The following is a 27,992-nucleotide window of genomic DNA, read 5'->3' on the forward strand; positions in this document are numbered from 1 at the left end:
ATCTGCAATTCATATAGCTAGACATTTAAAGAGAACCAACAGGCTTTAGCTTCCTCTCTAATTGCTTTTAGACGTAGGGAAATTATTTTATTTATTTTATATGTGCGTGTGCATGCCACAGCATGAGCGTGGGCTTGGAGGACAATGGGTGGGAACTGGTCTCTCTGCTTCTATCATGTAGGTACCAGGGATAGAACTCAGGTGGCCTGGGTTGGCAGCAGGTGCTTATCCTGCTGAACCATCTAGTCTGCGTGCGCTCGTTTTATTTTGTTTTGTTTTATTTTATTTTTTAATTACTTAATCTCCTGAGTAAATGAAAGTGTTAAAAATGTCTTGACTTCATTTTTAAAAACGTGGCTGCTGAAGAACATTTCTTGACCTAGATAGATTAATTGCAGAAGGTATACAACTATCCTTTACTATGTAAGGTCTTTGTTAAAATTTGTAGGAAAAAACAAGTGTAAACACCAAAGGCAATGGAATAATAACAGTACTAATAATATCAAATGATATTATCTACATTAGGATTAAATTTCACATTTATAATTTCATTTCTTGTACAATTATGGAACAGACACATATAAAGATCTCATGACTGGAAATGATTAACCTTTTGTCTGAACCTATTTGGCTATCATTCACAAGTCCAGAACACATTGAAAATAATGCAGTCCTTATTTATGCCAGGCAAGAATAGACTTGGAAAGTTAAAAAAAAAAAAAAAAGAGTCGCGGCAACTTGAACCCGACCCTTCGTTTTCACACTTCATGCCTAGGTCTTCCTTTCTAGTTCCGCCTCTGCGTCTGTATTACTAGGATGTAAGAATGATTCATTACGCACATTGCCATGGAAAACGGGTGTGGGGAATAAATATAAAATAATCACGTTTTGGAGGTTGATCACAGAGGAGGTGGCAGTTGGGGTGAGGTGGGGAGGATAACAGAACTGCAATGACCCAGTTTAGCTGTACCAAAACTAGGCTCTTCCATGAGCATTTTTGGAAGGAATGCGCTCAAAAACCAGGATCACAAAACCCTGAAAGGGGCCCCTCCGGCAGCAGGTGCCTTGGCTCTTCGGTGTCTTGCCTTTGCTGCACTGTGCTACTGGGTTGCACGGTGGCTGTGCGCATACCTGAAAGTGTGCTGACAGAGAGGGCTCTAGGTTTGGTGTTGGTGTCACTGGCGAACTGTCTTGATTGGGGAGTGGGGGAGCGGAATCTCCCGTAGGCTGTAACCTCGGGGGAAGAATAACAGGCTTGATCTAGGCTATTTCTGGAGGAGAAAACTTTGCGGGCGGGGGACAGAAATGGGGATCTCTCCTCTGATATCCTGCACGCACGACTTGGATGATGGAGCAGACCGGTCTCTATAATTATTTTTCAATCCTGGGGAAATGACCTAAGGGCTGTGAATTAACACAAGAGATTAGGGCTCTGGGGCGTGGGAAAGCCGAACCGGGGCAGGTAAACAGCGTCGGGAGAGGCTCTCTTTTCTTAGGGCGCCTGGAAGCCGACGGTACCCGTGCGGGACCGACGGCCTCTCCGCAGACCTGGAAGAAGCCCGGCTGGGGGCGCGCGGGGGGGGGGGTGCTCTGTAGACGCGGCGGCTAGGCAGCGTGGCGCAGTTCCCAGCCCGTGCCTCGCCGGGCCATCCCGTTCCACCCCGGCGTCCTCCGGGAGCCCGCTCCCCTCGCTGCCGCAGCCTCAGCCGCAGCGCCGCCGGCCGAGGCGGTCCCCCTCCCGCGGGGCTCGGGCTCGGCTGGGCCGCAGCGCGCCGCTCCGCGCCGGGTCGGGGGGCGGGGCGCGCCGCCATTTTGGATCCGGACGGTCGGCGAGCCTCCGCCTGCGCGCCCCGGCGCCGGGAGCGGCCTCGCGGAGCCCAGGGCGCGGGCGCGAGCGGCGCGGGCGGGCGGGGGAGGCTGGCAGAGGAGGAAGGGAGTGGTTGGGAGCCGGGCTGCGGCAGCCTCCGGTCTCCTTCAGCGCCGGCGGCTCCCCACCCCTCCTCCCGCGCCTCAGCCGCCTGCGTCCGTCAGGAAAGATGCCCTCAGCCCGGGGCTGTGAAGAAGGGACTGGAGTCGCCGCCCGAACCGCGGCTGCCGCCCGCGTCCTTTGAATTCGTCAGCGCAGCCCCTCGCCGAGGGGCGGCGGCGGCCGCGGGCGCGAGCGGGAGCCCGGGCGCTGCGCCCGGCGGCACGGCGCGGCCCGCCAGCGGCCTCCGGCATGGAGCGGGCTCGCGCGGCCAAGTAGCCGCCGCCCCCGGAGCCCGGTGCGAGAGCCGCCCGCAGCCCGCCTCTTCCCGGCCGCGCCGCCGGCCAGGCCCCGGGAGAAGCCCGGAGGAAGATGACGCGTCCTCGCCGCAGTCCGCTGGAAGCTGCAAAGCCCTAGAAAGAAAGAGCTCGGGAGCGGAGGCTCGGCGTGCTCCGGACCGGGAGAGCCGCCTCGGGAGCTGCCTGCCCTCCCTTCCCCGCGGAGGACTCGCCCAGGCGCTATCCGAGTGGAGGTTGGGAGCATTTGCAGCAGAATTTTTGGCTCTCCCTCCCGCTCCATACACCCCCCCTCCTCCTTTTTCAATTTTTCTTCTTCTCGGGAAGTGAATTGCTGATGCCAAGGGGACTTTATTCATTAATGATGCAACCGGATTCGTTTCAGGATTATGTTGCACGAATTGAATTTTGAATGAAGGAGTTTTTTTTTTTTTTTTTTTTTTTTGAAAGAAGTGTTGACTCTTTAGTTCGATGTACTTTTAATTATTTTATTTAAGTATACAATTTAATTGTATTATTCTCTTAAAATATTAAATCTATATTTTATGGAAAACCTACCCTCAAGATATATATGTTTATGGGTGAAATTGAAGACGCTTCCGTTAAATGAGGTGACTGGCGTGTTGGATGTTTAATTCAGCACCGGCATTGCATGACAGTTGTTGAAATAACAAGTGGTTTATTTTTTAAAAACCACGTCTTTAAAACTGTAGGTTCAGACAGTAACAGTAGACATCATAAGGGCAATTAAAAGAAAACCAGCAGCAATCGAAGCAAACATGTCCGGAGAAGTGCGTCTGAGGCAGTTGGAGCAGTTTATTTTAGATGGGCCAGCTCAGACCAATGGGCAGTGCTTCAGTGTGGAGACGCTACTGGACATACTCATCTGCCTCTACGACGAATGCAATAATTCTCCATTGAGAAGAGAGAAGAACATTCTTGAATATCTAGAATGGGGTAAGTTGGTGGTGATGGTGGTGTGTGTGTTTTAATTGCTCTAAATGCATAGCTGGGTATGAGCGTTATTCACTATAATAGTGAAAAACTGTGTGTATATACATATATGTACACACGCACACGCACACGCACACACTTAGCAAAAGAACAAACACCAATTAGTCAAGACTTTTCGCACTAGTTTTTGGTAACTATTCTCCAGGAGTAAAGCTGTGCCACTTAATTGTTGCCTTGGTGTTTGCCTTTGCTGTTTGTGAACTCACTGCGTTTCGGGCAGCAGTAAGAGCTATAAAACTAATGCTGGGGTGGGCAAAGTGGATTACCCAGTTGTCTCACACCTGGCAGTGTAACAGCCATTCAGTAGGAAGGTATTTGTTGGTTGGAACATTCCTTCCCAGTCTTGGAAATCTCTGGAGCTGGGAGGAGATGCTGAAGTCTGTGTTTAATTTAGGACAACAGGAACGCGGAGGTGGTGGCCAGTCGGTTTAGTTTCATCTCTATATAGCACAGGCAAGGGAAACTACTAAAGACGGACTTTCCAAAAATTACTAGATCCCTGAGAGATAATAGAAATTGTGTGTGTGTGTGTGTGTGTGTGTGTGTGTGTGTTGTGTAAAGCAGACAGTAACTGGAGTATGCTTGGAGGCAGCTCCACCTGCCTTAGATTTTATTCTAAATTGAACTTGCATCCACACTGGTTAGAGTTTCGCCTCCAGTTTTCTAAGTGCAGATGCGACCCAGAGGACCCGTAGTAGTGGACTAGATCAGTGATGCCAGGAAACGCCGCATGTGACCTTCAAGCTAGAAGGCTTGTCTGAACTGCTCCAGCCTCTGATGTCACTCACTCGGGTGATGGAAGACTGACATCTTGCAGGGCTATCATTGCCCAGGCTGGTAGTGAGTGGTACCGCAGCTCCGAAGGATTTGGGCCATCTAGAATTTCCTGTTGTTGAATGAAATACTTTTAGCTAGCTAAATGATTTTTGTATTGAAGATCTTTATTCCCCAAGTAAAGCTTAATTCTCTGAAGTAAAAATTAAGTGCCCGTTGTTGTTTTGGTTTTCAAATTCATTCAAAATCTGTTTCTCTGGTCAACTCCCAGTTGAAGAAAACAGTTTTAATTCTCTAGTAGTTCCGGTACTGGAAGATTGATTGCTAGCAGCATGATGTTACAGGGTTTTTTAAAAACGTGTGCGTGTGAGTGGGGTGATTCTACAAAACAGTTTGCCGGCATCCTGCTGGGAATGTAAGAAATCTTAAACCATTTTTCAAGCAACTTCTCTCTTGAGAGTAGGTAACTTTTATGTTGCTATTGGCTTTGCATCCACCTGCCCTTTTTTTGTGTGGGATAACAGTATTTTATGAAGCCTATGGAATGTTACACCTGGTGTTTCATAAACTTAGGAATTTTGTGGTGTTTCGTTTTTGAAGACTTAAAAGGTTTCAGTACTCTCAGAGTCTGTAGCTTATGGCTCCACAGTGACACTGTAGTCTGTGATTACGATTGTCATTTAATATCCTTTTTATTTGCAAAACAGTAGAACTCTTTGTAAGTACCAGTGGCAAATATAATTTAAAATAGTGTATGATATAAGAGAAAGTTGTATTTCCATGATATGTAGAAGTTTTATGCTATGAAGTATTTTGCTATATTATTCAAATAACTTACTTATCTTTTCTTGGATGTTGTATTTTCTGTGTTTATGAAAACACTTTGTAAATGCACATACATATCTACTTATATTAAAAAGTAAAAAAAGGCCGAGCGGTGGTGGCACAAGCCTTTAATCCCAGCACTTGGGAGGCAGAGGCAGGCGGATCTCTGTGAGTTCGAGGTCAGGTTGGTCTACAAAGTTAGTCCAGCACAGCCAAGGCTACAGTACAGAGAAACCCTATCTTGAAACAAACAAACAAACAAACGTCAAGTGTTTGGCTGCATTTACTATATTAAATTTTTTTCCCCGGGAGAGGGTCTTATGTAGCACAGGGTGGTCGTGAAGAGCTGAAGCTGGCCGAATTCCCCATCCTTCTTTCCAGTGTGGGCATTACTGGTATGCACTGCCAGGTGCGGGTTATATAGTTCTGGAAATTGAACCAAGGGCTTTATACATGCTAGGCGAGTACTCTACCAATTGATTCCGATCCCCAGGCCAAATTCACCTTATGCTTATTAGTGATCTCATGTCTTACTTTTTTAGTTGTCTGATATATGGTATGATGAAATCCTACAGTCTCATAAACCATTGCTGGAATTTTAATAACCGTTTATTTTTATTATTTTAAATTATGTTTCTGTGTGTGGGTCTGGAATAGGTATGTGTTGTAAGTGTAAGCTCTTGAGGAGGCCCCGGATATCTGATCCCGTTGGAGCTGGATGCTGGTGGGTGTGGTGTGGGCAGCCTAACATGGGTGCTGAGAGTCAACACTCAGGTCCTCCGGAACAACCATTTGCCCTCTAAGCTACTGAACCAGCTCTTCAACTCCCAAGAGAGAAATTTAACATTTAAAAAATTCTTTAATTTTTTTAGATTATAATATAATTACATCATTTCCCCTTCCTTTTCTTCCTCCCAAGCCCTTTCATAGCTCTCTTTCAAATTCACAGCCTATATATATACACATATACACATGCATACACACATGTGCATACACACACGTGCATACACACATACACACACAGGCGTGCACACATGCACTCCTAAATATATAAATACAGCATGCATGGTCTGCATAATGTTTCTTATATTTATGCTTTGGTTTTAGATAACCAATTGGCATGCTCTTCCCTGGGGAAGAGAGACTAGAATTTTTAAGGAATTATTTTGTGTGCTTTGGGCTCTCGAGCCTCTTGTACATTCTTCCCTCCGTAGGACATAAGAGTGGAAGTGTTGCAAGGGGAGCATCAGAAGTGGTTTCATTTACAGCCTTTCGGCTGCTGGGGACCTTAGATTAAGAATGGTAGTATCTTTTCCTTTAAGTACTGCAGCGAATCATTTCTTCTTCATTTATTAGTCTGTCTCTACATTTTGGGAAATGTTTTATATCATTCCCATTGCAAAAATGTATAACAGTATCTATATTTGGGTTTCGGTGGGTTAATTGACTTCAATTTAATTTTTCAATGACTTATTATTAACTTTTTGGGAATGGAAATTTACATGAATATTACTAAGGTTAAATTTGACAATTTAGATTTGCTTCAAGATGTCATCTTTGGTTTGATTTGAATCATTCAGAAAGTATTGTCTTTAAGTCTTTAAAAGACCTAGTAATTGAAATAGAACAGTGTAGTTAAATATTCCATATTACATGCTAAATATTTTCATTTGGTATTTGCATTAATAGAAGTGCTGCCTAGTACTGCATGTGTTCACAGGGGGTGATTGACTGCTTTTAAACATGTAGTCACGATTCTGTGGTGTATCACTTCGATCACTTTCATCTGATTCCTAGTTATGGTCCATGTCATTTCTGTAGTGGTCCAGCTTAACAGAGCCACAGTAAGAAAACTGATTGTTGCAAGCCGGGCATGGTGGTGCATGCCTGTAATCCTAGCATTGGGGAGGCAGAGGCAGGCAGATGACTGTGAGTTCGAGGCCAGCATGGTCTACAAAGTGAGTCCAGGACAGAGAAACCCTATTTGAAAAACAAAAACAGAAAAACAAAACAAAAAAACCCCACAAAAAAACCAACCAACCAACCAAACAAACAAACAAAAACCAAAAACAACCCCCTCCCAAAAAAAAAAAAAAAAAAAAAAGAGAAAGAAAGAAAAGAAAACTGACTATTCCAAGCCAAGTATGCTGTTTTTCTTTTGTGGCATTTCTTGGTTTGGGTGCTGACAACTAGAGGAAGGAAAATAGAGCAGGAGAGAGGAAGACAGGATTAAGTCACTGAGTGCTGCCCAGGGGATAAAAGCACCTTAGGACCATAGGTCACTTCTGAGCTTTTAATAGTATGTATTATCTTCTAGTATAGCCAGCAAGATTTGAAAAGCCTTCTTTGATTTTTAAGTTGTTGGGAAGAGTATGTTTTCTATGTTTGTTTATATAGTTTTGCTGTCTATAATAGAACTCCTAAGTATAGTGGAGCTATCGAGGTAGAGCAGTGGCGATGTTGTAAACAAACTTGGTAGTGGTGATTAATATGTTCACTATTCATTAAGTTGTTTCCCCTCTGTTTTGAAATGGGATTTTTCTTTTTTTGAGACAGGGTTTCTCTGTGTAGCCTTGGCCATCCTGGACTTGCTTTGTAGACCAGGCTGGCCTCAAACTCACAGCGATCCACCTGCCTCTGCCTCCTGTGCTGGGATTAAAGGCATGTGCCACCACTGCCTGGCTTGAAATGGGAAATTTGAATGTTAAGGAATTACCAATTTATTTAAAAAGAAGTAAGGTAATATTACTGAGTGCCAAAGGAACTGGCAGGTTCTCTCTATGTGGGTTACTTTCCTATGCTTTCTGATCTTGATTTTATAACATTTCATGTAAATTATCTCTCACTGCTTTTATAGCTTATTCAGATTGTATGCTGCACTCAGAATAGTAGGCCATCAACAGGTAGTGTTGAATAAACATTTTCTTCTATGAGAATAGTTTTATTTTTAATTTTAATTTTTGTTTTTGTTTTTTTGAGACCGGGCTTCTCTGTGTAGCCCTGGCTAACCTGAAACTCTCTCTCTGCAGACCAGGCTGGCCTCAAATTCACCATGATTGGCCTGCCTCTGCCTCCCAAGTGCCGGGATTAAAGGTGTGCGCCACCATGCCCTGTGTAGAATAGCTTTAAAGTTCATTCTCTCTCTCTTTTTTCTCTTGTATGAGTTGGCATGGTGATGGCTTGATTGGAATGGACTGAATTATTTCTAGACTACTTTATTTGTTCTTTATGTCTGCTGTTCTTCACTGTTAACTTTTCCCAAGTTGAATTATTTATCATACAGAAATGTTAAGATACTCATTGAATACGGATGATTAAATTAATTTTTAAATAAGTTCATTTTGGATCATTGGAAAAGTGTTTAAGATGTAGATAGAAGACTTGCTTCCTTTCCACTAGTCACGTAGCATTCTGCTTTAGGAATGGAGGTGACATGTGACAGGAGCACACTCAGTAAGCGATAGATGGCTCCTTTCTCTCCTTCCTTCATGCCCACTTCTTCCTGAGTTAGGTCCCAAGTAATACTGGGTACTGCAATGACTTGTGCAGATTAACATTAAGAATTTCATATGGAAGCAAGGCACACCTTACTGTAGCGTTGAAAATAAGTCCTATAATATGTTGGACATTTTATGAACTGTCCTATGCATCTTATGACCTGATCACTATTACATAGTGAGCCCAGTCTGCTTTAGGGTAAAAGAACTGAACTTGGTTTTATTGTGCTACTCAAACCTTTTCTTGTTTGGTAGACTTACTGCCAGGACATTGTGTGTAAAGCCCATTCTTTTTCACCCAGTTGTTGTGATAGTTTTAAGAATCAATATATAAAGTCTAACCAACATTTAAACGTCAGGCCAGAATAGAAGACAGTCAAGTTCATCACACACAGAGAGAGCAGGTATTGGCATGTAAAGCGTTTGTGCATTCTTGCATTTCTTACTCTTAGATCTTAAAGGTGTAGAACAGAGGAGCTTGGAATGTTGTGTAGGTGCAGACACACACACACACACACACACACACACACACACACACACACACACGTTAGCTAATAATGAAATATTCGAAGCATAGTTCCTATTTTCAGAAAGGACATGGAATAGACTTGGGACAACAAATAGATATGGGGACCAAGACAAGAGGGAGAGGGGAGGGGCAAAGGAGAGCTTGGGCTGGGGAGAGGATGAGAATGAGTGGCCAGAGTGAGAGGGAGCGAGAGCTACTCCATTCTGCTTCAGTCTGACGTAATAATTGGCCAGAAAGATGGCTCAGTGATTAAGAGCACTGACTGCTCTTCCAGAGGACCCTGGTTTAATTCCCAGAACCCATAAGGCAGCTCACAACTGTCTGTAACTCCAAGATCTGAGACCCTCACACAGCCATACATGCAGGTAAAACACCAATGCACATTAAAAAAAAATTAACCTCAGTCTTTTGTATTTTTTTAAAAAAATGTTTATTGCCTCTTTTATTTTCCTTTTGTGGTAGTGGGTAGCTTTCATTGATTGTCAGAGGTGTATTAGCTTTTGAACTTGAGGGATGGGTGCTAATGTTTTGGCTATTTGTTCCCGTTTCCAGGTCAACCCATTAGAATTTGTTGGGTTTCTCACTCTTGTCACTCATAGACTATCAGTGAAAATTACTTTGTGTATAAGTATTGGAGACCATGAATTGCTCAGCTATTCTTGCTGAATCTGCATAAGTTAAGTTCTTTCTAAAGTGATTTTTTTTCGAGTGACTGCAAACACAAGAATGAGTGTCCTTTGTTGTCTCTGCCTAGAAAACTGCTCTGAGGATGGAGAGGACTTCTCTTCTTCTCACTGATGCTGCTCTTGGCTTCAGGGCTGCTCTTCCCCCTAGCTTCTCAGACTTCGCCAGACAATTTTCATCTCCTTTTCAGGCCATATGCGAGAATGACTAGCCTTCAGTTGGTCAGCCTCTCATCTGTGGTCTTGGATCTGCCACCGGTGTAGAGCTTCATTTCATTGGAACAGGTACCACATGGACCTGGCTCCTCAGTCTCGATACCACAGTTTGCCTGCCTGCCTGCCTGCCTGTCTCTCTCTCTCTCTCTCTCTCTCTCTCTCTCTCTCCTCTCTCTCTCTCTCCTTCTCTCTCTCTCTCTCTCTCTCTTTCTCTCTCTCTCTCTGTGTGTGTGTGTGTGTGTGTGTGTGTATGTGTGTCTGTCTTTTAAGCTTGTAAGTTTGGAAAATTAACTCACATATAATTTAAGTAAAACTGCAGATTGACCTAGAATTTACAAGGTTTACTGTGTTACACAGTCATCATTTGGAAGAGTAGCTGTAGGTAGACGACACGTAGTCTAACGTATACTCTTAGGGAAGCGTTGTTCCTTTCTAATTTTTTATTGGAGTTAGAAGGACATTTTGATGTGACATGAGCTCTAGTGCCCCGTATTTGACCACCTCCCCTTGGTGGGCAGCCCTGGTGGCACTCAAAGAAAGAATAAGCGGATATCAAGATGAGACTGGATAGCCTATGACCATATAGAGGGGGAGGAGGCCCCCCCTAGGTCACAGACCTAGGGGAGGGGAATAAGGTGAAATCGGGAGGGAGGGAGGAATGGGAGGATACAAGTGATGGGATAACAATTGAGTTGTAATCTGAATACATTAAAGAAATTTAAAAAAAGGGCATTTTGAGAAACTTGTGGTTTGCGTAAGTTATATTTTTACTTAGTGCTTGTAGACTTACAATTTGTATAGTGTGTGTGTGTGTGTGTGTGTGTGTGTGTGAGAGAGAGAGAGAGAGAGAGAGAGAGAGAGAGAGAGAGAGAGAGAGTGTGTGTGTGTGTTGTGACCTGAGTAAGCTTAGTCGTGGTGGAATAGTAGTGATGCTGCTGATGGAATTACATCTGAGGAGCACACTGCTTGAAGTGGAGTTGGAAGGTATGCTGTGCTACGAGCCTGTGCTGTCAGCTCCTAGGGTGACTGAAATGTTTCCATGACATGCTTCTTGTTCTAGGTGAACTTACTCTCCATGTAAAGGCATTTACACATCATTAAATACAGAAATTCTCACTTTATTTTTATAGCTTCAGTTACTATAATTTTAACTTGTTATAAAACTTCTGCATCTGAAAATATTTTGCTCGTTATGATGTTTAGGGGAAGAAAATGCCTTGAACTCTTGCAATTTCATAATTCATTGTGTTTTCTTTTCCCCCAGGGTAACTGTTTTAGCTAAGCAGTTGGTCTCTGTCATCTCAATTGTGTGGGAACTTTTATTATTATATATAATGGTGTATACATTTCATGTGTCAGCATTTATTTGTTTATATGTATTATAAAGAAAACAGACAATCTCTCCTCTTTATTAAGGGGAAACTCGTGCATAACTGGTGTTGTTTTGACAGCGTGTGAACAGCTAGAACTTTGTGATTACTGTAAAGTTTTGCTCTAAGATTTAGTATGGGGGATAATAATACTGGAGGACAATTCAACTTGGTTGTTCAAAAACAAGCGAAACTCTTTGGATTTAGACTGAATCCTTTAATTATTGGCTAGGTGATCCAGGCAAGTTACTCAGTGTCTTGAATCTGTGTCATATCAGCTGTAAAGATGTGGACATTATTACGATCTTTTTGCCAGAAGATGAAAGCCAGTTTAGAAGTTTTCCCATGATTTATTTTGTTGGCTTCAGTCCTTTTCTGATTTTTTTCTTTTTTGATACAGGGTCTCATGGAGTCTTTGAATTTAACATGACCTTGAACTTCTGATTCTTTTGCTTCCAATTCCTAAGTGCTAGGACTAGAGGTGTGCACTACTGTGTCTGGTTTACATTGTGCTGCGAATTGAGCCCAGGGCCTTGTGTAGATGCTGGGCAAGCAGTCTACCCGCTGAGTTATATCTCCAGCTTCCATTCTGATTTTCAAAGTTCTGTTCTAGTTATCCTTAAAATAAAGGAAGAACTAAGATGCTACTTTGGGGATTAAGCTCAAGTTAAGTGTATAGTAGTACTAATTAAACGATATTAATAAAGTCACTTTGCTATCAATAAGCATTTATATTTCTTTGATAGTATCTTATTAAGTTATTGTTATCAGTTTTACATCTTATGTAATTGTATGTGTATGGATGTTGTACATGTCTGGTGCCATGGAGGCCAGAGGAGGGCGCTACATTATGTTGATTGAAGGCGTCTTTCTCTGCATCACTACTGTGCAAACAGGCGGGTTTTAAAGGATATTTTCCATTAGATTTTTTGTTCATTTTAGCTAAGCTATTGGGGGGGGGCTAAATATTAAACTTATCCCCAGTCTTTCCTATCACATAGAAGCTATTATGCAGTGACTAGTTTGCTTTACTTTTGTGTTTATATGCCTTTAGTCTGCAAATTAGTGGTAGAGTTCTAAACCTCAACTCAGAAGGTTAAAATTTTTATTGATGTGTTGTTCATGTAATACCTTTTATGAACTAAAATTAGGCAGCACCTACGGATTCATGTGGTCTTTCAGTAACTGTGAAGAAAATGAACACTTTCCATAAGTATTTCCTAAACTGGATTTCAAGGGACACACAGAATATTCCACAAATTATGGGTTAATTGGATATGTAAGGCTGGGAGCGAGTGCTCTGGGTACATGCCTTTTTCCCTTATCACAGGAAAAGTTTCCAAAAGATCTGACCAGAAACTTTAACTTAGTTGTGCACAGTTGGCCCAGATCACTTTAAGCTAGGAGGGGAACACGGACTGACCTTCGGACATTGTGGCCACATTAGGAAACTGTAGGCAATGTCCAGAGTCTTTAAGCAGGTTATGTAAAAGCACATTAAAAAATATTGTCACAGTGTACTCAGAGCACAAAACACAGGTAAGGGGTTGGCTCGCTTACACCATCTAGAAACCAGTGTAGCCGAAGTTAAGGTGGGGTAGAATTCAGCATGGGACGGGAAGATGTCACGTGTGTTGGAGAGTTTATCGGTGCAGCTTCTGGGTTGCAGAGGTGCGTCTCCTGACCTAGTGGTTGCTGCTGGTTTTTCAGCAGAGCACGATCATTTTCTATTTACTGGCACAGAGGAGCTGTGTAAAGTAGAACAAAGCTGATTGGATTTTTATGAGAACTTTGTAAAAGTAATACAATTGTACGATTATCGCAGAAATCTTGTCCTTAAGCGTCAGCACTTACTAGGGTGGCTGCTACCCCAGGAACCATATGTAGTGAGAAGTAGTCAGCACTGCTTAGAAGTGTTCTGTGCTGAGATGTAAAAATTCTTGACGTGACTAAAGCCCCATTTTAAAATTGCATCACTAATGCCCTGTGATTTTTGTCTTGACTAAAACATTACCATAAAGAAACATTTAAAAGTAGACTGAGACATCAGAGAAATGCAAATCAAAGCAACACTGAGATTCCATCTTACACCCATCAGAATGGCTAAGATCAAAAACTCAAGTGACACCACATGTTGGCGAGAATGTGGAGAGAGAGGAACACTCCTTCATTGCTGGTAGGAATGCAAACTAGTACAACCACTTTGGAAAGCTATCTGGCGCTTTCTCAGAAAAATAGGAATAGGGCTTCCTCAAGACCCAGCTATCCTACTCTTTGGAATATACCCAGAAAATGCCCTACCACACAACAGGGACATATGCTCAACCATGTTCATAGCTGCTTTATTTATAACAGCCAGAGCATGGAAACAGCCTAAGTGTCCCTCAGTAGAAGAATGGACTAAGAAACTGTGGTACATTTACACTATGGAATACTACTCAGCTATTAAAAACAAGTAATTCTCGAAATTTGTGGACAAATGGATTGAACTAGAAATTATCATAGTGAATGAGTTCACCCAGAAGCAAAAAGAGACAAACGGTATATACTCACTTATATCGAGACACTAGTCCAAGGGATACGTCCCATGAAAAACTTTGCTTACCAGGAAAGTGGGTCAGAGGAGAGGACATCCTATTGAGACTTTAGGTGAGAGTAGCATGGAAGAATGGGGAAATAGAAGGATCCAGAGGGTCCTGGAAACCTACAAGAAGAACTTTATGACGGGGATCTGGGTCCTGGGGTCCTCCTCAAACTAAGGCACCAGCCAAGGAGAATATAGGCAGTAAACTTCGAACCCCTACCCAGACCTAGCTGACGAACATGATATTCTCCACCGTTGAGTGGAGAGTGAGATCTGACTCTCACACGAACTCTGGTGCCCCCTTTCTGGCCGCATCCCCTGGATGGGGAGGCCTGGTGGCACTCAGAGGAAGGATAGCAAGTTACCAAGAAGAGACTCGATATTCTAAGAGCATATATAGGGGGAGGAGGTCTCCCTCAGTCACAGACATAGGGGTGGCAAGAAGGGGGGAAGCGGGAGGGAGGGAGGAATAGGAGGATACAAGGGAAGGGCTAACAATTGAGATGTAATATGAATAAATTAATAAAAAATTTGAATAAAAGAATTACTTGATAGTATTATTCTGTACAATAAACTCAATAAAAAAAAGTAGACTAAGAGCTCAGGTGAACCTGACATATTAATGTGGTACCTAGAAGCTTTTTCATACTGTATATTTATATTTCTTAAAATTTATGATTGGAAACACTATTTGCAAGATTAGCATAATTTCTGCTTCTGACTTTCTGAGCGGCATGCCTTTGTAATGTGTCATATTTCTGACTAACTCATGCTAAGCTAACAGCTTCTTCCTGAATTTCACTGCTGTGCTGCTGCTTGGGCTGTGGTTGATGTTAGGGTCGTGTTTCTTTTGTCTTCGTCACTGTGAGGCAATATCAGTTAAGCACAGCACCTCAGGAGTTACCCTGGTTTTATTCCACTTGGCTTAATTCACTGGTATTAAACTTGTAAATATAGATTTATACATTTCTGGGTCTTACTGTTTTCCTAACACATGGCAAATTGCCTTTAACATTATGTGTCTCTAACTTATATGTCCTGGAATTTAATAAAACACACATAACTTTATTCATGGTTTCTTTCCTCTTCTTCTTCCTCTCTTCCTCTTTTTTTTTTTTTTTTTTTTTTTTTGTATCCTTGGCTGTAGCTATTCCTGGCTCTGCCTTCTGAGTGCTGGGATTAAAGGCATGTGCCACCACTGTCTGTCATATACATATTTTGTCATATACGTATTTTTTAGTCATGTTAACATCATGCTTAATATCTTCCAGTGACCATGGACAGCTTTTCAGGATAGTTTCACTTAAACTACTTAACATGCTCACGTACTTTTTCTTTTCTTTCTTTTTTTTAAGACATGGTCTCCCTGTGGAGCTTGAATTGGCCTTGACTTGTGCTCCATTTACCTCCTGAGTGCTAGAATCACAGGCATGTGTACCTACCAAGCTTCAACTTTCATATATTATCTACTCCTTATTTCTTTACCCTTAAAAATAGCTTTTAAATTGAAGTAACAACGATAGTACAAAAATTGCAAGTATAGTAAACTTTTTCTTCCAGAATCATGAGAATAGTTTGTCTACTGATGTCCATTCCTTCCCAATGTGTTTGTATGTATATCTACTTACTTTTATACAACCATAATACAACTTTAAAATCAAGAAATTAACACTGATGAGATACTGTCATCTAGTTTTTAAAACTTTGTTACAGCAAGAGGATTCAGTCTGAAGTCCTGTGTCACATGTGACTATTATATGTTGCAGTGCTGCTGAGACAGGTCTTTAGGTTTTCCTTGATTCTGAGAACTTAGGTTTTTTTGAAGATTGCATGTCATTTGCAATAACCCCCATTTGGATTTTCTTCATAGTTAGATTTAGACATAATCTTGTTAGTATCGTAGAAATGATGCAGTGTTCTTCTGGTTGGATCCTGTCAAAGGAGGCACAGATCTCATACTGCCTCATTAGATGCTATGCTGGTACTCACCAGGTTTCTCCACTGTAGTTATTCTTTGGGTGAGGTATGGTGGTACATGCCTGTAATCATAACACCAAAGAGGCTGAGGCAGGAGGATCACGAATGAAAGCTCTGCTGGGTGATATAAGTGAATTTGAGGCCAGCCAGAGCAACACAGTGAGCTCTGTTTTAACAACAACAACAACAACAACATGAAACAAAACAAAGTCATGACAAAACAAATTACTTCTTTCCCTTTTATAATTATTGGAGAGCTATTTTAAATTGTACTTCTATCTTTACCTCATTAAATTGTACTTCTGTCTAGATTAGCTTATGGTTTTCATTGCTACTCATTAGGTTAGAACCTTTCACTACAAGTTAGAGGAATTACCTAAGTGCTTCAGGAAAGAACAAATTGTACTGTATCCACATTCTTCTATGTTTGAGAATGTTTCAACAAAAACAAGTGAAAACATAGTTAGGGAAGTAGACAGGGGGCATATGTGAATTGTATGTGCCGTACAGAGTACTTGAATGTTATTCCGAAAGCTGTCAGTAATAGCTTCCCATTTTGAGGCTTGACCCAGATTTACTTAACAGGGGCTCCTTCGGATTGGCCTATGTTTCCTTGACATGTCTCACGACGTCTTGAGCACTTTCTTGCTTTCTGGTATGACAAGATAGTTTAAGCTTGTCCTAGTCCTTCCCTGACTCTGCCTTGAAATGAGCAAATTTTCAAGGACTCCTGGCATTTATAGAGGAAGTTAGTCTGCAGGAGACAGGGTGAGTCTCCCTCCTCGTGTGCTCATTGCAGCTCTGTTAGTGGACAGCGCTGTCTTCCACTAGTCCATCCAGATCTAGGGCCCTGTCTAGTCATCTACCCATTTCATTATATATTGATAGCTATATTTCAATCTGCATGTACTTTGGTAGATACTTGTTTCTGTCTGATTATATAGGAATATCCCTATATAAGGAATATCCCTTACATAGGGATATACCAATATCCCTAATTATAGTCTAACACTACAGGGTTATATTGTAAATTTCCTTCCCAGCAGTCAGTGAAAAGTATAGATCCTGATGTCTTTCACATATTTACGAGAGAGAGAGAGAGAGAGAGAGAGAGAGAGAGAGAGAGAGAGAGAGAGAATGAATGATGTCTTTCACATATTTACGAGAGAAAGAGAGAGAATGAGAATGAATGAATGAATGAATGAATACAGGTGAATGCAGGTGAGTGAGTGCATGTACTCTAGGAGGCTAGAAGTTTCGAATCCCCTAGGAGCTGGAGTTAAAGGCAACTGTCCTATAATCCCAACATTCAGGGAGGCAGATCTCTGTAAGTTCAAGGCCAGCCTGGTTCATAGAGCATCCAGGACAGCCAGGGCTACACAGAGAAACCCTGCCTCCAGGGGTAGGGGTGGGGAGGCAACTGTGAGGCACTTGATGTAGGTGCTGGGAACTGACCTCAGGTCTTCTGCTAGAGCAGTAGGTGCTTTTAAGTGCTGAGCCAGCTCTTCAGCTCCATTCATTATGAGATGAGTCTGTGAGTATTTAAGTGATTTCTCATCAGTACTCCACTCCTCCCTCATCCAGGTAAGCTGTTCCCTATGCTGGGTCGTTGTCATCCCTGGAGCCATGCTCTCACGTTGTTCTCTCTGACCACCACACCAGGCTCCTCTCTTCATCCCAGGCTTTCCCTTCACGTGCTCTTTGTGTTCCGCAGGCTCTGACATAAGCCCCTTTGTGGATGTCCTCTGTATGTGCTCAGCTGCTAGCACCACTGCAATCTGCTGTGACTTCCTTTCCTTTTCTTTGTTCTGCCATGCCTACTGGCCTAGGATGTGAATTGTTTAGGAAGAGAGAGTGACTGTTTACCTAGGACATGCCTTTTTTCTTTTTTAAATAATAGGAACACAGTCTGAGAAAGGTTTCATTGAGTGATTTTGTGGTATGAACGTCATGGAGTGTATTGACAGAAAGTTAAGATGAGTAGGGTATCACCAGATGATATAGTCATCTGAGACTGCTCTTGAAGACGTCTGTCATCAAGCAGTGCTTAGCTATATACATATGTTTATATGTGTGTAATTTTATTTAAATGGTTTTGTTTCTGTTTTTGAGATAAGAGTTTCACAAAGCTGGTTTTGTGGTGAAGTCCATTTCTTTCCCTCTCAGCATTTGGAGTGCCCAGCTTCCCCTGTTCACTCAAAAAAATTGAAAGAAATCCTCTAAAAATTTATAGCGTATAACAGTCTTTTTGATGTATATCCTCTGAGCTTTAACAAATGCATTCTCATGGGACAACTAATACGCTAAAGTTCAGGGTGGGCCGTATCATCCCACAATTCCCTTGAGCTGCCCTTTTGTACTATGCTCAGTTATTTAGATAAACGGGAAATTGTTAGCAATTAAGGAGTGGCTGCTTACTTTGTGAGGTCTGTGAGTTTTTACATACTGGTTAATGCTTTTTTTTTTTTTTAATGTTTTTAAAACCCATTCTCCTTAACTTCCCCACCCCTGTGCCTTTCATAGTAAATGCATGGGGCATAGCTGTCTTAGTTGTTATACCCAAGGCTAGAAGCTACCTGTCTAATCTTGAAATAGTGCTTGAAAATTACTCTAGGAACTTTTTTTTGTTTTGTTTTTCGAGACAGGGTTTCTCTGTGTAGCCTTGGTTGTCCTGGACTCATTTTGTAGACCAGGCTGGCCTTGAACTCTCAAGAGTGTTGGGATTAAAGAAGTGCGCCACCACGCCCAGCTTAGGAACTTGTTAAGTCTTTTATTTATTCTGCTTTATTTCTTCTTCTTAAAAAAAAAAAGAAAGAAAGAAAACCTAATTAATTTTAATGGGCAAATAAAGACTAGAAAGTGATTTCTTAAGTGATGGCTTATGATTTCCATTCATAGCAGTTGACAGTCTATAAATAAGCGCTTAGACTGAGGAAAAGAAAAAGAGTAAGGAATAGGGTTAAATGCAAATAGTCTAATTTGTCAATCAATGTTTTCTTTCATTAAGTCTATATTTAACCTTATTTGTACTGTATCCAGACTAAATTACAGAGCCTAGTACTGATTAATTAAACATATAACTAGAATTTCATTTTCTCTACAGCCCTACTAAAACTATAATAAAGACGTTTTATAAAAAAAAATAGTTATAAATGTTCTGAAACAAGAAGAGCAGGAAAGGAGACTTGAAGCAGTTTTGTGAGGGTGAAAACATGTGTGACACGGACCTCAGAGGTCTGAGAACGTCAAAATCTAAGTTAGCAATGGTGAAAGCTGAGAACCTGTCCAGTTTAATTGGAAGAAATTAATAGAAGTGGAGCAATTGTAGAAGTTGGGTTGTCAAGCCAGGTGTGGTGGTGCACGCCTGTAATCCCAGCACTTGGGAAGCAAAGGCAGGCTGATTGATGTGTGTTTGAGGCTAGCCTGGTCTACAAAGTGAGTCCAGGACAGCCAAGGCTATACAGAGAAACCCCGTCTCAGAAAACCAAGATGTTGGTTGTTTTCAGAATGCTCTAGAAGTTGAGGTGTGGACCTAGCTAAGACCTAGGGACCAACTAAAGCTGTTCAGATGTGGGAAGTCTAGAACTACTGCTCTTTTTCTCAAGACAGGCTGCTTATGCTCAGTAAATCAAGCTCTATTGGCTTGAGTGATATCAGACCAGTGCAGGCAGCAAATGCTGGACATCTAGGGAAGAGTTTAAAGTTGCTTAGAAAATGAAGCAAATTGAAAAAGAGCAATTAAGTATAGTGGGACTTTCAGACCTGCCAACAGTTCAAATAATGGCACAGAGGCCTTTTTTTTTTTCTTCTTTTAAATATTTTAAAGCTTACATCTTTAGCTGTTCAGACACCCAGCAACCTATCTAGCTTAACCTGACTAATCCTGGCACTGCATCCACCATGTGGCCAGCTCTATCTTTTTGTTCCTGTTCATGTTTGTTTGTGTCCTGCTGGCGAATCTCCCACCTTGCTTTTTTTCTCCCAGCATCCTTCTTTCTTGGAAGTCCCACCTTTCACTTCTTGCTCCGCTATTGGCCATTAGCTCTTTATTTCAACCAATAGGCAAGTGAGAAAGGACGAATATTTACAAAATATAAGACCAGAGGTGGGTGATAGAACTAACAATACCAAGGTCTGACTAGTGCTTAGCTCTCTGCCAGGTTAGTAGTCAACAATTGAATATACAGAGACACCTTCACACAGTCTACCCCAAACTCTCCTCCTGCAGTCCAATAAATGGCCTTTTCTCTAACATTGATAAACTGTATACAGTAAGAACAATTATGAGACCTATCAGATAAGAGTTACATTCACAGTGTCCAGTCAGTTTGTATTTGGCAGCCTTGGAGAAAGTATTTCACTATCTATCCTAACTTGATGAGTCCAAATTTCTTACCTAAATCACTTTCTTATCACTATTAAAGCGTTCATGTCCTCTACTCCTTACAACTTGCATTTACTGGCCCTAAACCACCTTCTTAGACCCTAAAAAAATTTCTTAGATCCTAAGCAACTTAAACTTTTATGTATTTAATCTTTCTGAATCTAATGACAAGGAAAACTGTAAAACTATAACTACGGTCACTAGTCTTTAGTCCTGTCAGAGACCTGAGAAGGATAAATTTTGCCTTGAGTGAATAGGAAGTGCAGAACAAGCAGCTTTCAAAACTGAAGAAATGGCAGGGAGTTATTGGCTACCTGGACAGTCAAGAAAGGTTCTTCTGTGTTGGTGGGGCACTCATCTTCTGTCATCAGGCCCAGAAGATCTGACTGACTTTTCTGTGAAACAGGAAGTTTGAAGGACTGTCCTATCTTGTTTCAGCAAAGTTGGGCCGTCGACCTCCCAGTGTCCTGCTTGTCTACAGTTTAGACATAAAGGGCAATGGTTCGCGGGCACACATTTGAAGCAAGCTCCATGTGCAGGCTTTTCAGTGCCTGTCATCTTTTTTTTGAGTAGAATGGGGTGCTGCCAGGAGCTAATGTGTCTCTCTGTCAAAAGCTTTTTATTATGAAACCACCTTAAATGACATATTTTATAGGTCTCTGAATTGTTCATCTATCTATCTACCTGTCTGTCTGTCTGTCTATCTATCTACCTATCCATCCATTTATCCATCCTATCTAATATCTGAATAGACAAACATTGCTTGTTTCTAGCTGTTTACTATCTGCTTAATTTGGAAAACATATAGGAGGCTAAATAAAGCTTATTTCTGTAACTAAACTAGTCCCTAAGAAGACTACAAGTAACATTATTTATAGGTGACTAAGTACTAACTTGCATTTTTCATTATCCTAAGCAGTTTACAATAGTAGCTTTCATAGGACTAGAACTTTACATGACATTTTAAATGAGTTGCATATGCACAAATACCTTAAACAAGAGTTGAATATATAGAGTATGTTGTAACAAATATAACCTTAAGTTTCTATCAATATACCAAAATCCATATCAATTTCAAATACTTGAGACTTGTTGCTTTCTAGTCTAAAGGGAGATACAGTAACCCACCCCTTCTTTGTCCTTTTGTCACTGTCTCCCCACTTTCCCCTCTCTAATACTAGATAGGAGAGATGACAACAACCATCTGTGACCGACCGAATGACCAAAAACTGCCCACTCCACCTCTTGGGAATGAGGCTGTCATGTTCTTCAAATTCCTCCCTGTTGTCTGGGGGTGAAGGCATCTTTTGGGGACCCTAAGAAAATTGGGATATAGCCTAAGTCCTGGGAGAACTAGCTGTATCTTTTGCTGTTCACTTTGTTGAACAGGAGACGTGCAGGGCTCATCCTGGCTGAAACAGTCTGTGAGGCTGGACCATCTGAGCTAGCTGTTTTGAAGTTGACCTATATGCAAACTTTTGAGGAAACAGTAACTGAGGCAATCTGTAAGGCTGGATCACCTGGACTAATTGTTTTGTCTTCATTGGTGTCTGGTCCTTTAGCTCTGAAAACATACAAACTTTGAAAGGTAGCATTGTAGGTACATTTCTGTATTAATTCAAGTATGGAATGTATACTGTGAACAAATCATCTAATTATGATTTTCTGCTCTATGTTTGAGCAGGTGAAAGGCATCCAACAATTTTCATAAGTTCATTTGGACAGTATAACCAAACTGTAATCTAAATCTCCATCCATGTCATATGAAGGAATGGCATGAAATAATAAGTCATGAGGACCAAGTAGTTAAAAAGATTCATTGGCTATGCAGAGACATTCATGTCTCAGCCAGTCTCAGAGCTGTTCCCAAATAAGGGGACCAGCAGTCATGCCACCTGTTTTGTTGTTCTTCTGGGTCTTTCCTTCATGTCTGTAGCCAAGATTTTTAAGGAGATCTTTCATGGTCAAATCTAATCTTTATTAATTTTGAAGGAAACCATGGCATTTCACTTCCTGTTGAAACAAGAACTTATTTGCTTCCCTGTAACACATATCCTGATTTTCAATCTAAGGTTAATATATCCTTAAAGTATATAGGAAGATTTAATTCAGCAGTCCTTTATAAAATCCAGTGTTTTTTCAGCACCTGTGCTACCTGTCTCATTGACATTTAAAAAGGTTAAAGTCAATGAACTATTATTTAATCTATATCTGGGAGACATTATATCCCCTGTTTGTTTTATGAGCATTTTCTTTTTTTATAATTTTATTTTATTTTTTAAATTTATTCAGATTACAACTAAATTGCTATCCCATCACTTGTATCCTCCTGTTTCTCCCTCTGTCCTGCTTTCACCCTATTCCCTCCCCCACCTTCTCCCCCCCCCCCCCCCCCCCCCGTCTATATGGTCATAGGCTATCAAGTGTCATCTTGGTAGCCTGCTTATTCTTTCTTTGAGTGCCATCAGGCCTCCCCAGCAAGAGGAGGTGGTCAAATATGGGACACCAGAGCTCATGTCAAAGTCAGTCCCCACTCTCCACATAACTGTGGAGAATGTCCTATCTATTGGGTAGATCAGAGTAGGGCTTTGTGATGTTTACTACTTGTATTGTCCTTGGTTAGTGCAGTAGTTTGAGCAGACCCCCTGGACCCCGATCCACCTGCCATGATGTTCTTCTTGTAAGTTTCTAGGACTCTCTGGATCCTTCTATTTACATGATGCTTCTTACGAAAATTTGAAGATTCTAATACATTTCCTATTAATAATTTATCTATCTCCTCATTTCCTAATGCCAACGGTCCTGGCGAACTTGTATGAGGTTAAATATGGGTTATATACAATAGATGATCTCTGTTTCGAATTACCTATTACAGCGGCATAAATAATAAAGTTAATTCTGAATCATCTGGAATAAGTTCAGCAGTTTTTATATGCAAACCAACTTTTCTGCATATTAAAAATCAGTAACTGTATTAAGATGTTCTGGAAAATCTAATAGAACTATGAGAATAGCATATAATTCTTATTTTTGAACTGAAGCATATGGACTGTGAATTACTTTATTACTTATATTTTCTGGCTTATAACCTGCCATTTCTGATTTATTGGCATATGTATAAAAGGCAGGAGTTTTAGAAACTGGTGTTCCTATCACTATATGAGGAAGAATCAAATTAGTTCTTTTTATAAACTGAAGCACTTGCTTTTAGGTATTTGTTGTTAATTTCTCCCTCCCAAAAATCACTTCAAGCTCTTTGCCAAACCTCATTGATTATCCATAATGAGGTAATTTCAGCATTAGTGTAGGGCACTATAGTCTCTGTTGGGTCTATTCCTGCTAATTGGTGGAGTCCTAGTTTTTCCTCTTTCAATTCAGAAACCTTTTCTTAAAAAAAAAAAACAAAACCTTTTCTATATAGGTTTTTAATTTTTTACTCTATTTGTGCTCTAAAAATATCCATTCTAAGATGATATTTTTTTCTCTGTATAAGAATTCTTGTAGGAAAATGAGTGGAAAGCAAAATAACTAAAATACAATCAAGCATTAGATCCAAAAGGCCAACATGTGCATCCTGTAGTTTCTTTTCTTCCAGAGCCAATTCTCTTTCAGTTTCAGCTGATAGTTTTCTTGGACTATGTAAGTTTGAACCATCATGTAAGATTTGAAATTAATTACTTAGCTCTTGGGTAGTTAATTCAAGGGCCTCAACCTATTAATATCTCCCAGTAATTTTTGAAACTCACCAAGAGTTTGTAATTGGTTTCTTCTGATCTTTACCTTTTGTGGGTGAATTTTTTAAACTTATTTTTATTTATTTATTTTTGGTTTTTTGAGACAGGGTTTCTCTGTGTAGCCTTGGCTGTCCTGGACTCTGTAGCCCAGGCTGGCCTTGAACTCACAGCGATCCACCTGCCTCTGCCTCCCGAATGCTGGGATTAAAGGCGTGCGCCACCACGCCTGGCTCCTTAAACCTATTTTATATCCTAGATAATTAATAGAATTTGTATTTTTTTCAGGAGCAATTTGTAATTCCCAACAAGGTAAAATAACTCTTTACCTCATTAAAAGTTTTTTCTAAAGTATCTTTATCAGCCAGCAACATATCATTCATATAATGATAAATTACAGATTTAGGAAACTGTTTCCACATTATTTTTAATAGCTGTTGAACAAAATATTGATTCAAGATAGGGCTGTTTAACATTCCTTGTGTCAAGACCCTCCATTGGTACCTCTTACTTGGTTTTTCACTGTTAAATGTGGGCGCAGTGAAAATAAATCTTTATCTTGTTTCTCAAGGAGTATTGAGAAGAAGCAGTCTTTAAAATCAATCACTATAATAGGCCATGCCTTAAGTAATAAAGAAGTTAAGGGGATTCCAAGTTGTAAGGAACCCGTAGGCTGAATGGTTTTCTTGATTGCTCTCAGCAACCTCCATTTTTCAGATTTCTTTTTTAATGACAAATACAGGAGATTTCCAAGGTCTGGTGGACTCTTGTATATGTTGCGCCTCTAGCTGCTCTGGGACTAGGTATACTAGGCTTGGAACTTTTTTTTATTTAAGGGCCATAGTCCAGGTGTTCTTGTGCCTCTAACTTTTCTATATTTAAGGGTCACTAATCTACCCAAACAGGCTTATCAGTTAAACATTTTAATGGCAGGGCATTTGGTATTCTTTAAGCAGTGGCCCTCATTTTGGAGAGCCAACATCTGTTGTGTCCTGCTTATGGACAGCTTTAGACAGTCTGTAACTGTCTTTGATAACATCTTTCAAGACCTTTATCAGAAACATCTATTTTACGGCTTGTCCTTCAGTTTGGAGGACTGGTAATCTATGCTTTCTACTGTTGGAATAGATCTCTTCCCCATAGATTCATGGCTATCTCTGCCTGAGACAATGTCCCAATCCCTAGGAGCTGTGTAGATATCTTTACAAGTAGCCAAGTTGGATTTCATGAATCTTGTGAAATTATTGTCACATCTTCTCTGGTATACCTTTAGGCCTTCAATCTCAATTCCATTCAGTTGTTATTTCAACTTTGGTCTCTTATGTATAGCAGTTTCCCAAAATGTGTTTTCTGTTATCTTCAGAATCTCTTGTTCTAGCTATTGGAGCTGCTCTATTCCTGTTAAATGGTGTGGTTAAGTTTTGAGTGGCACCATTTGTCCTATGAGGCTTTAAATTTTTTTTTTTTTTTTTTTTTTTTTTTTTTTTTTAGTTGCTCTCTAGGACAGTTTCTTCTTGGGCTGATAGGAAACGAAAGGCTCATGTTTTTGTTGGGGCTCGAGCAAAGCCCTTTAGACAGCTTTCTAACAATAAGGAATTGCCTTGAATAGCTCTGGATGATCTATAGTCATAAGCCCTGTGTCTGCCCCTTCCATATCTTTTACATACACTGGGAAGCTTCCTCACTGGATTATCATTAGAGAAAATATTATCCTTAGAAACTGTATACAGTATTTTAGGAAATGAATTGTTCTTCCACAGCCAAAGCATTGGACATTCTGAGCTCTCATACTTTTTGCAATTGTCTGTCCAATCACAACTGAATTGTAAGCAGTAGATCTAGTATCTGTAGTTTTTTCTTCATTAATTAATTAATTTGATCCATAGTAGTTTTAATCCATTCATAAGTAGTGCAGGTCTGGCCCTTAAAGGTCTAGTACCATTTTTGCATTCAGCATTAGCATTCTCAAAAGCTAATGATTCAATTAAAATTTCTTTAGTATCTGGATTTGCTAATGCTTTATTTAAAGCTGAAGTTAATCTTTGTAAAAAAAAAAAAAAATCAGTGAAAGATTCCTCTGAACTGGAGGATACTTTGTAAATAATTCAGAGAGTTTTCCCTGTTGTTCAACCTTGTCCCAAATACCTAAAGCTACTATACTATGTACTAATGTGGCATCATTAAAAATAATCTGTACTTCTTTCTTTCTTTCTTTCTTTCTTTCTTTCTTTCTTTCTTTCTTTTTGGTTTTCGAGACAGGATCTCTTTGTGTTAGCCTTGACTGCCCTGGACTCGCTTTGTAGACCAGGTTGGCCTCGAACTCACAGCGATCTGTCTGCCTCTGCCTCCCGAGTGCTGGGATTAAAAGAGGACGCCACCACGCCCGGTTATAGTCTGTATTCTTAATTCGGAATTTTGACCTTTTCCTAGCAACAGGTCCTTAGCAATATTACTGCCTGTAGTCCTATTGTGTAGTTCCAATTCTAAAGCCTCATCTTTCCACCACGTCAGCCATTGTAATTGAAGGCCAGGTTCTAAGATGGTTGACATCAAATTTCTCCAATTTTTTGGAATTATACAATTTATGTGGCCCAGTTTTACATAAGGTGATGCATGCCATAAGCCATCATTGCTTCTTTAAATCTTTTTAGATCTAGATCTCTATGGCTGCCACCCAAATCTTTATGATCTTCAAAAATGTACCCCAACAATTAAGAAAAAAAATTGTGAAGGAAAGAAAAAATAACTAATTTACATGGTTACAGTAATGCCAGCATTGAGTATTGATCTGACCAAAATTATACTGTAATTATATTGGCAGGGTGATATAGGGAGGGGAGTTTGTTAGACTCTGATAATTGCCTTAAATCCCAAGTGATGACTTTGTATAAAAGTTTTAGCTTTTATAGAATTCAAAAGTACAGTTCCTTTAATCCTTCCTCATTGATCTTATTAAAAATTTTTTTCATTTTGACATATTTCTGGGTTTTGCAACTAAGGTGTCAAAACTGGACATTGTAAATAGATTTGCATTATAATTCATATATATATATATATCAGATCAGTGGTTTTCCTTTTTTAGTGGTTGCTCTGTTCTCGTAGATGGCAATGTAAGTATCTTGTATCTAATTTAGGAGAGTAGTTTATTCTGGGAAAAGCTATGTAGGTTAAATCCTTTATATATGTTTTTAAACATTTAAAAAGCTACTTCTAAAGTTACACAAGACATATGTAATGTTCAGCTGTTTATGGACTTGAACACCCAGCAAATGAACTCTAACAGAGTAGTAAAGACAAAATGAACCACATAAATGATGTAAATTGTGTTTTGAGTTATAAGTAATGGAAAATCCTGTTGCAAGATCCTGGTGACCTGCCAGCCATCAAAGTAAAGACACCGTGACCTTTTAATATTTTAAAGCTTAGGCCTTAGCCCTGCAGATTCTCAACATGACTTCCTCTCAAGTCTCCTGGTGAAAAGAATCTCCTCTTTCTTCTTCCCAGAGTTCCTTTCTCTGCCCTTAAGTCCTTCCTGCCTTTCACTTCCTGTCCTAGCTATTGGCTGTCAGCTCTTTTTAACAACCAATCAGCAGTGAGATACATGCGATACAACTTTTAAACAATCTAGCAATAGAGGACAGTGTGACCTTTTCTTTAGGATTTATAAAACAGGAGGCTGGTAATGGGTCATTGTAATGACAGTTCCAGAATCTGTTAGCATTTAGTTCACTGTGGGTTCAACAATTAATAATCAAATATAGAGGCACACCTTAATAAAATGTAAATGAAGGTCACCTCTACAAAATCCAATGCAAATTGGTTCCAAAAGTAAGAATTTTATTCTTACTGATCTATCAAAACTATCAAGAACAAAGATGGCTTGAGCCTTTTGGTTTAGTGGCTCAGCAGATATCCAGGTTCTGTGAATCTAGGGCAAGGTAGATGTCGTTACCACCTCCCAAAGGCTATAGCACGGCACTGGTGCAGCATGCTCCCCAGTTAGTGGGGAAGGAGGGAGAGGGGGAGAGGGAGAGAGAGAGAGAGAGAGAGAGAGAGAGAGAGAGAGAGAGAGAGAGAGAGAGAGAGAGAGAGAGATGCCTCTCCAAACCCAGAAAAAAGCTTCTACCCTGGTCTCAAATAGCCAGA

General features: G+C 40.6%; 1 protein-coding gene across 14 annotated transcripts in view; it reads left to right on the top strand.

Annotated features, from left to right (window-relative positions):
• The first annotated feature begins 2,249 nt into the window (after positions 1 to 2,249).
• The window catches only part of Cdc42bpa (CDC42 binding protein kinase alpha), a 208,192-nt gene continuing 182,449 nt past the window's right edge, over positions 2,250 to 27,992 (top strand). For 11 of the 14 annotated variants that reach the window (XM_051147993.1, XM_051147999.1, XM_051147994.1 and 8 more), the window contains exon 1: positions 2,251 to 3,219. In XM_051147993.1, coding sequence (XP_051003950.1) covers positions 3,042 to 3,219 — 178 coding nt within the window. In that variant the 5' untranslated portion in view covers positions 2,251 to 3,041. Of the gene's footprint in view, positions 3,220 to 27,992 lie in introns of all 14 variants that reach the window. The other 3 variants (XM_051148003.1, XM_051148008.1, XM_051148002.1) reach the window with 2 other exon arrangements.

The sequence above is a fragment of the Acomys russatus genome, chromosome 6 (genome assembly GCF_903995435.1).
Source record: "Acomys russatus chromosome 6, mAcoRus1.1, whole genome shotgun sequence".
NCBI classification, from domain to species: Eukaryota; Metazoa; Chordata; class Mammalia; order Rodentia; family Muridae; genus Acomys; species Acomys russatus.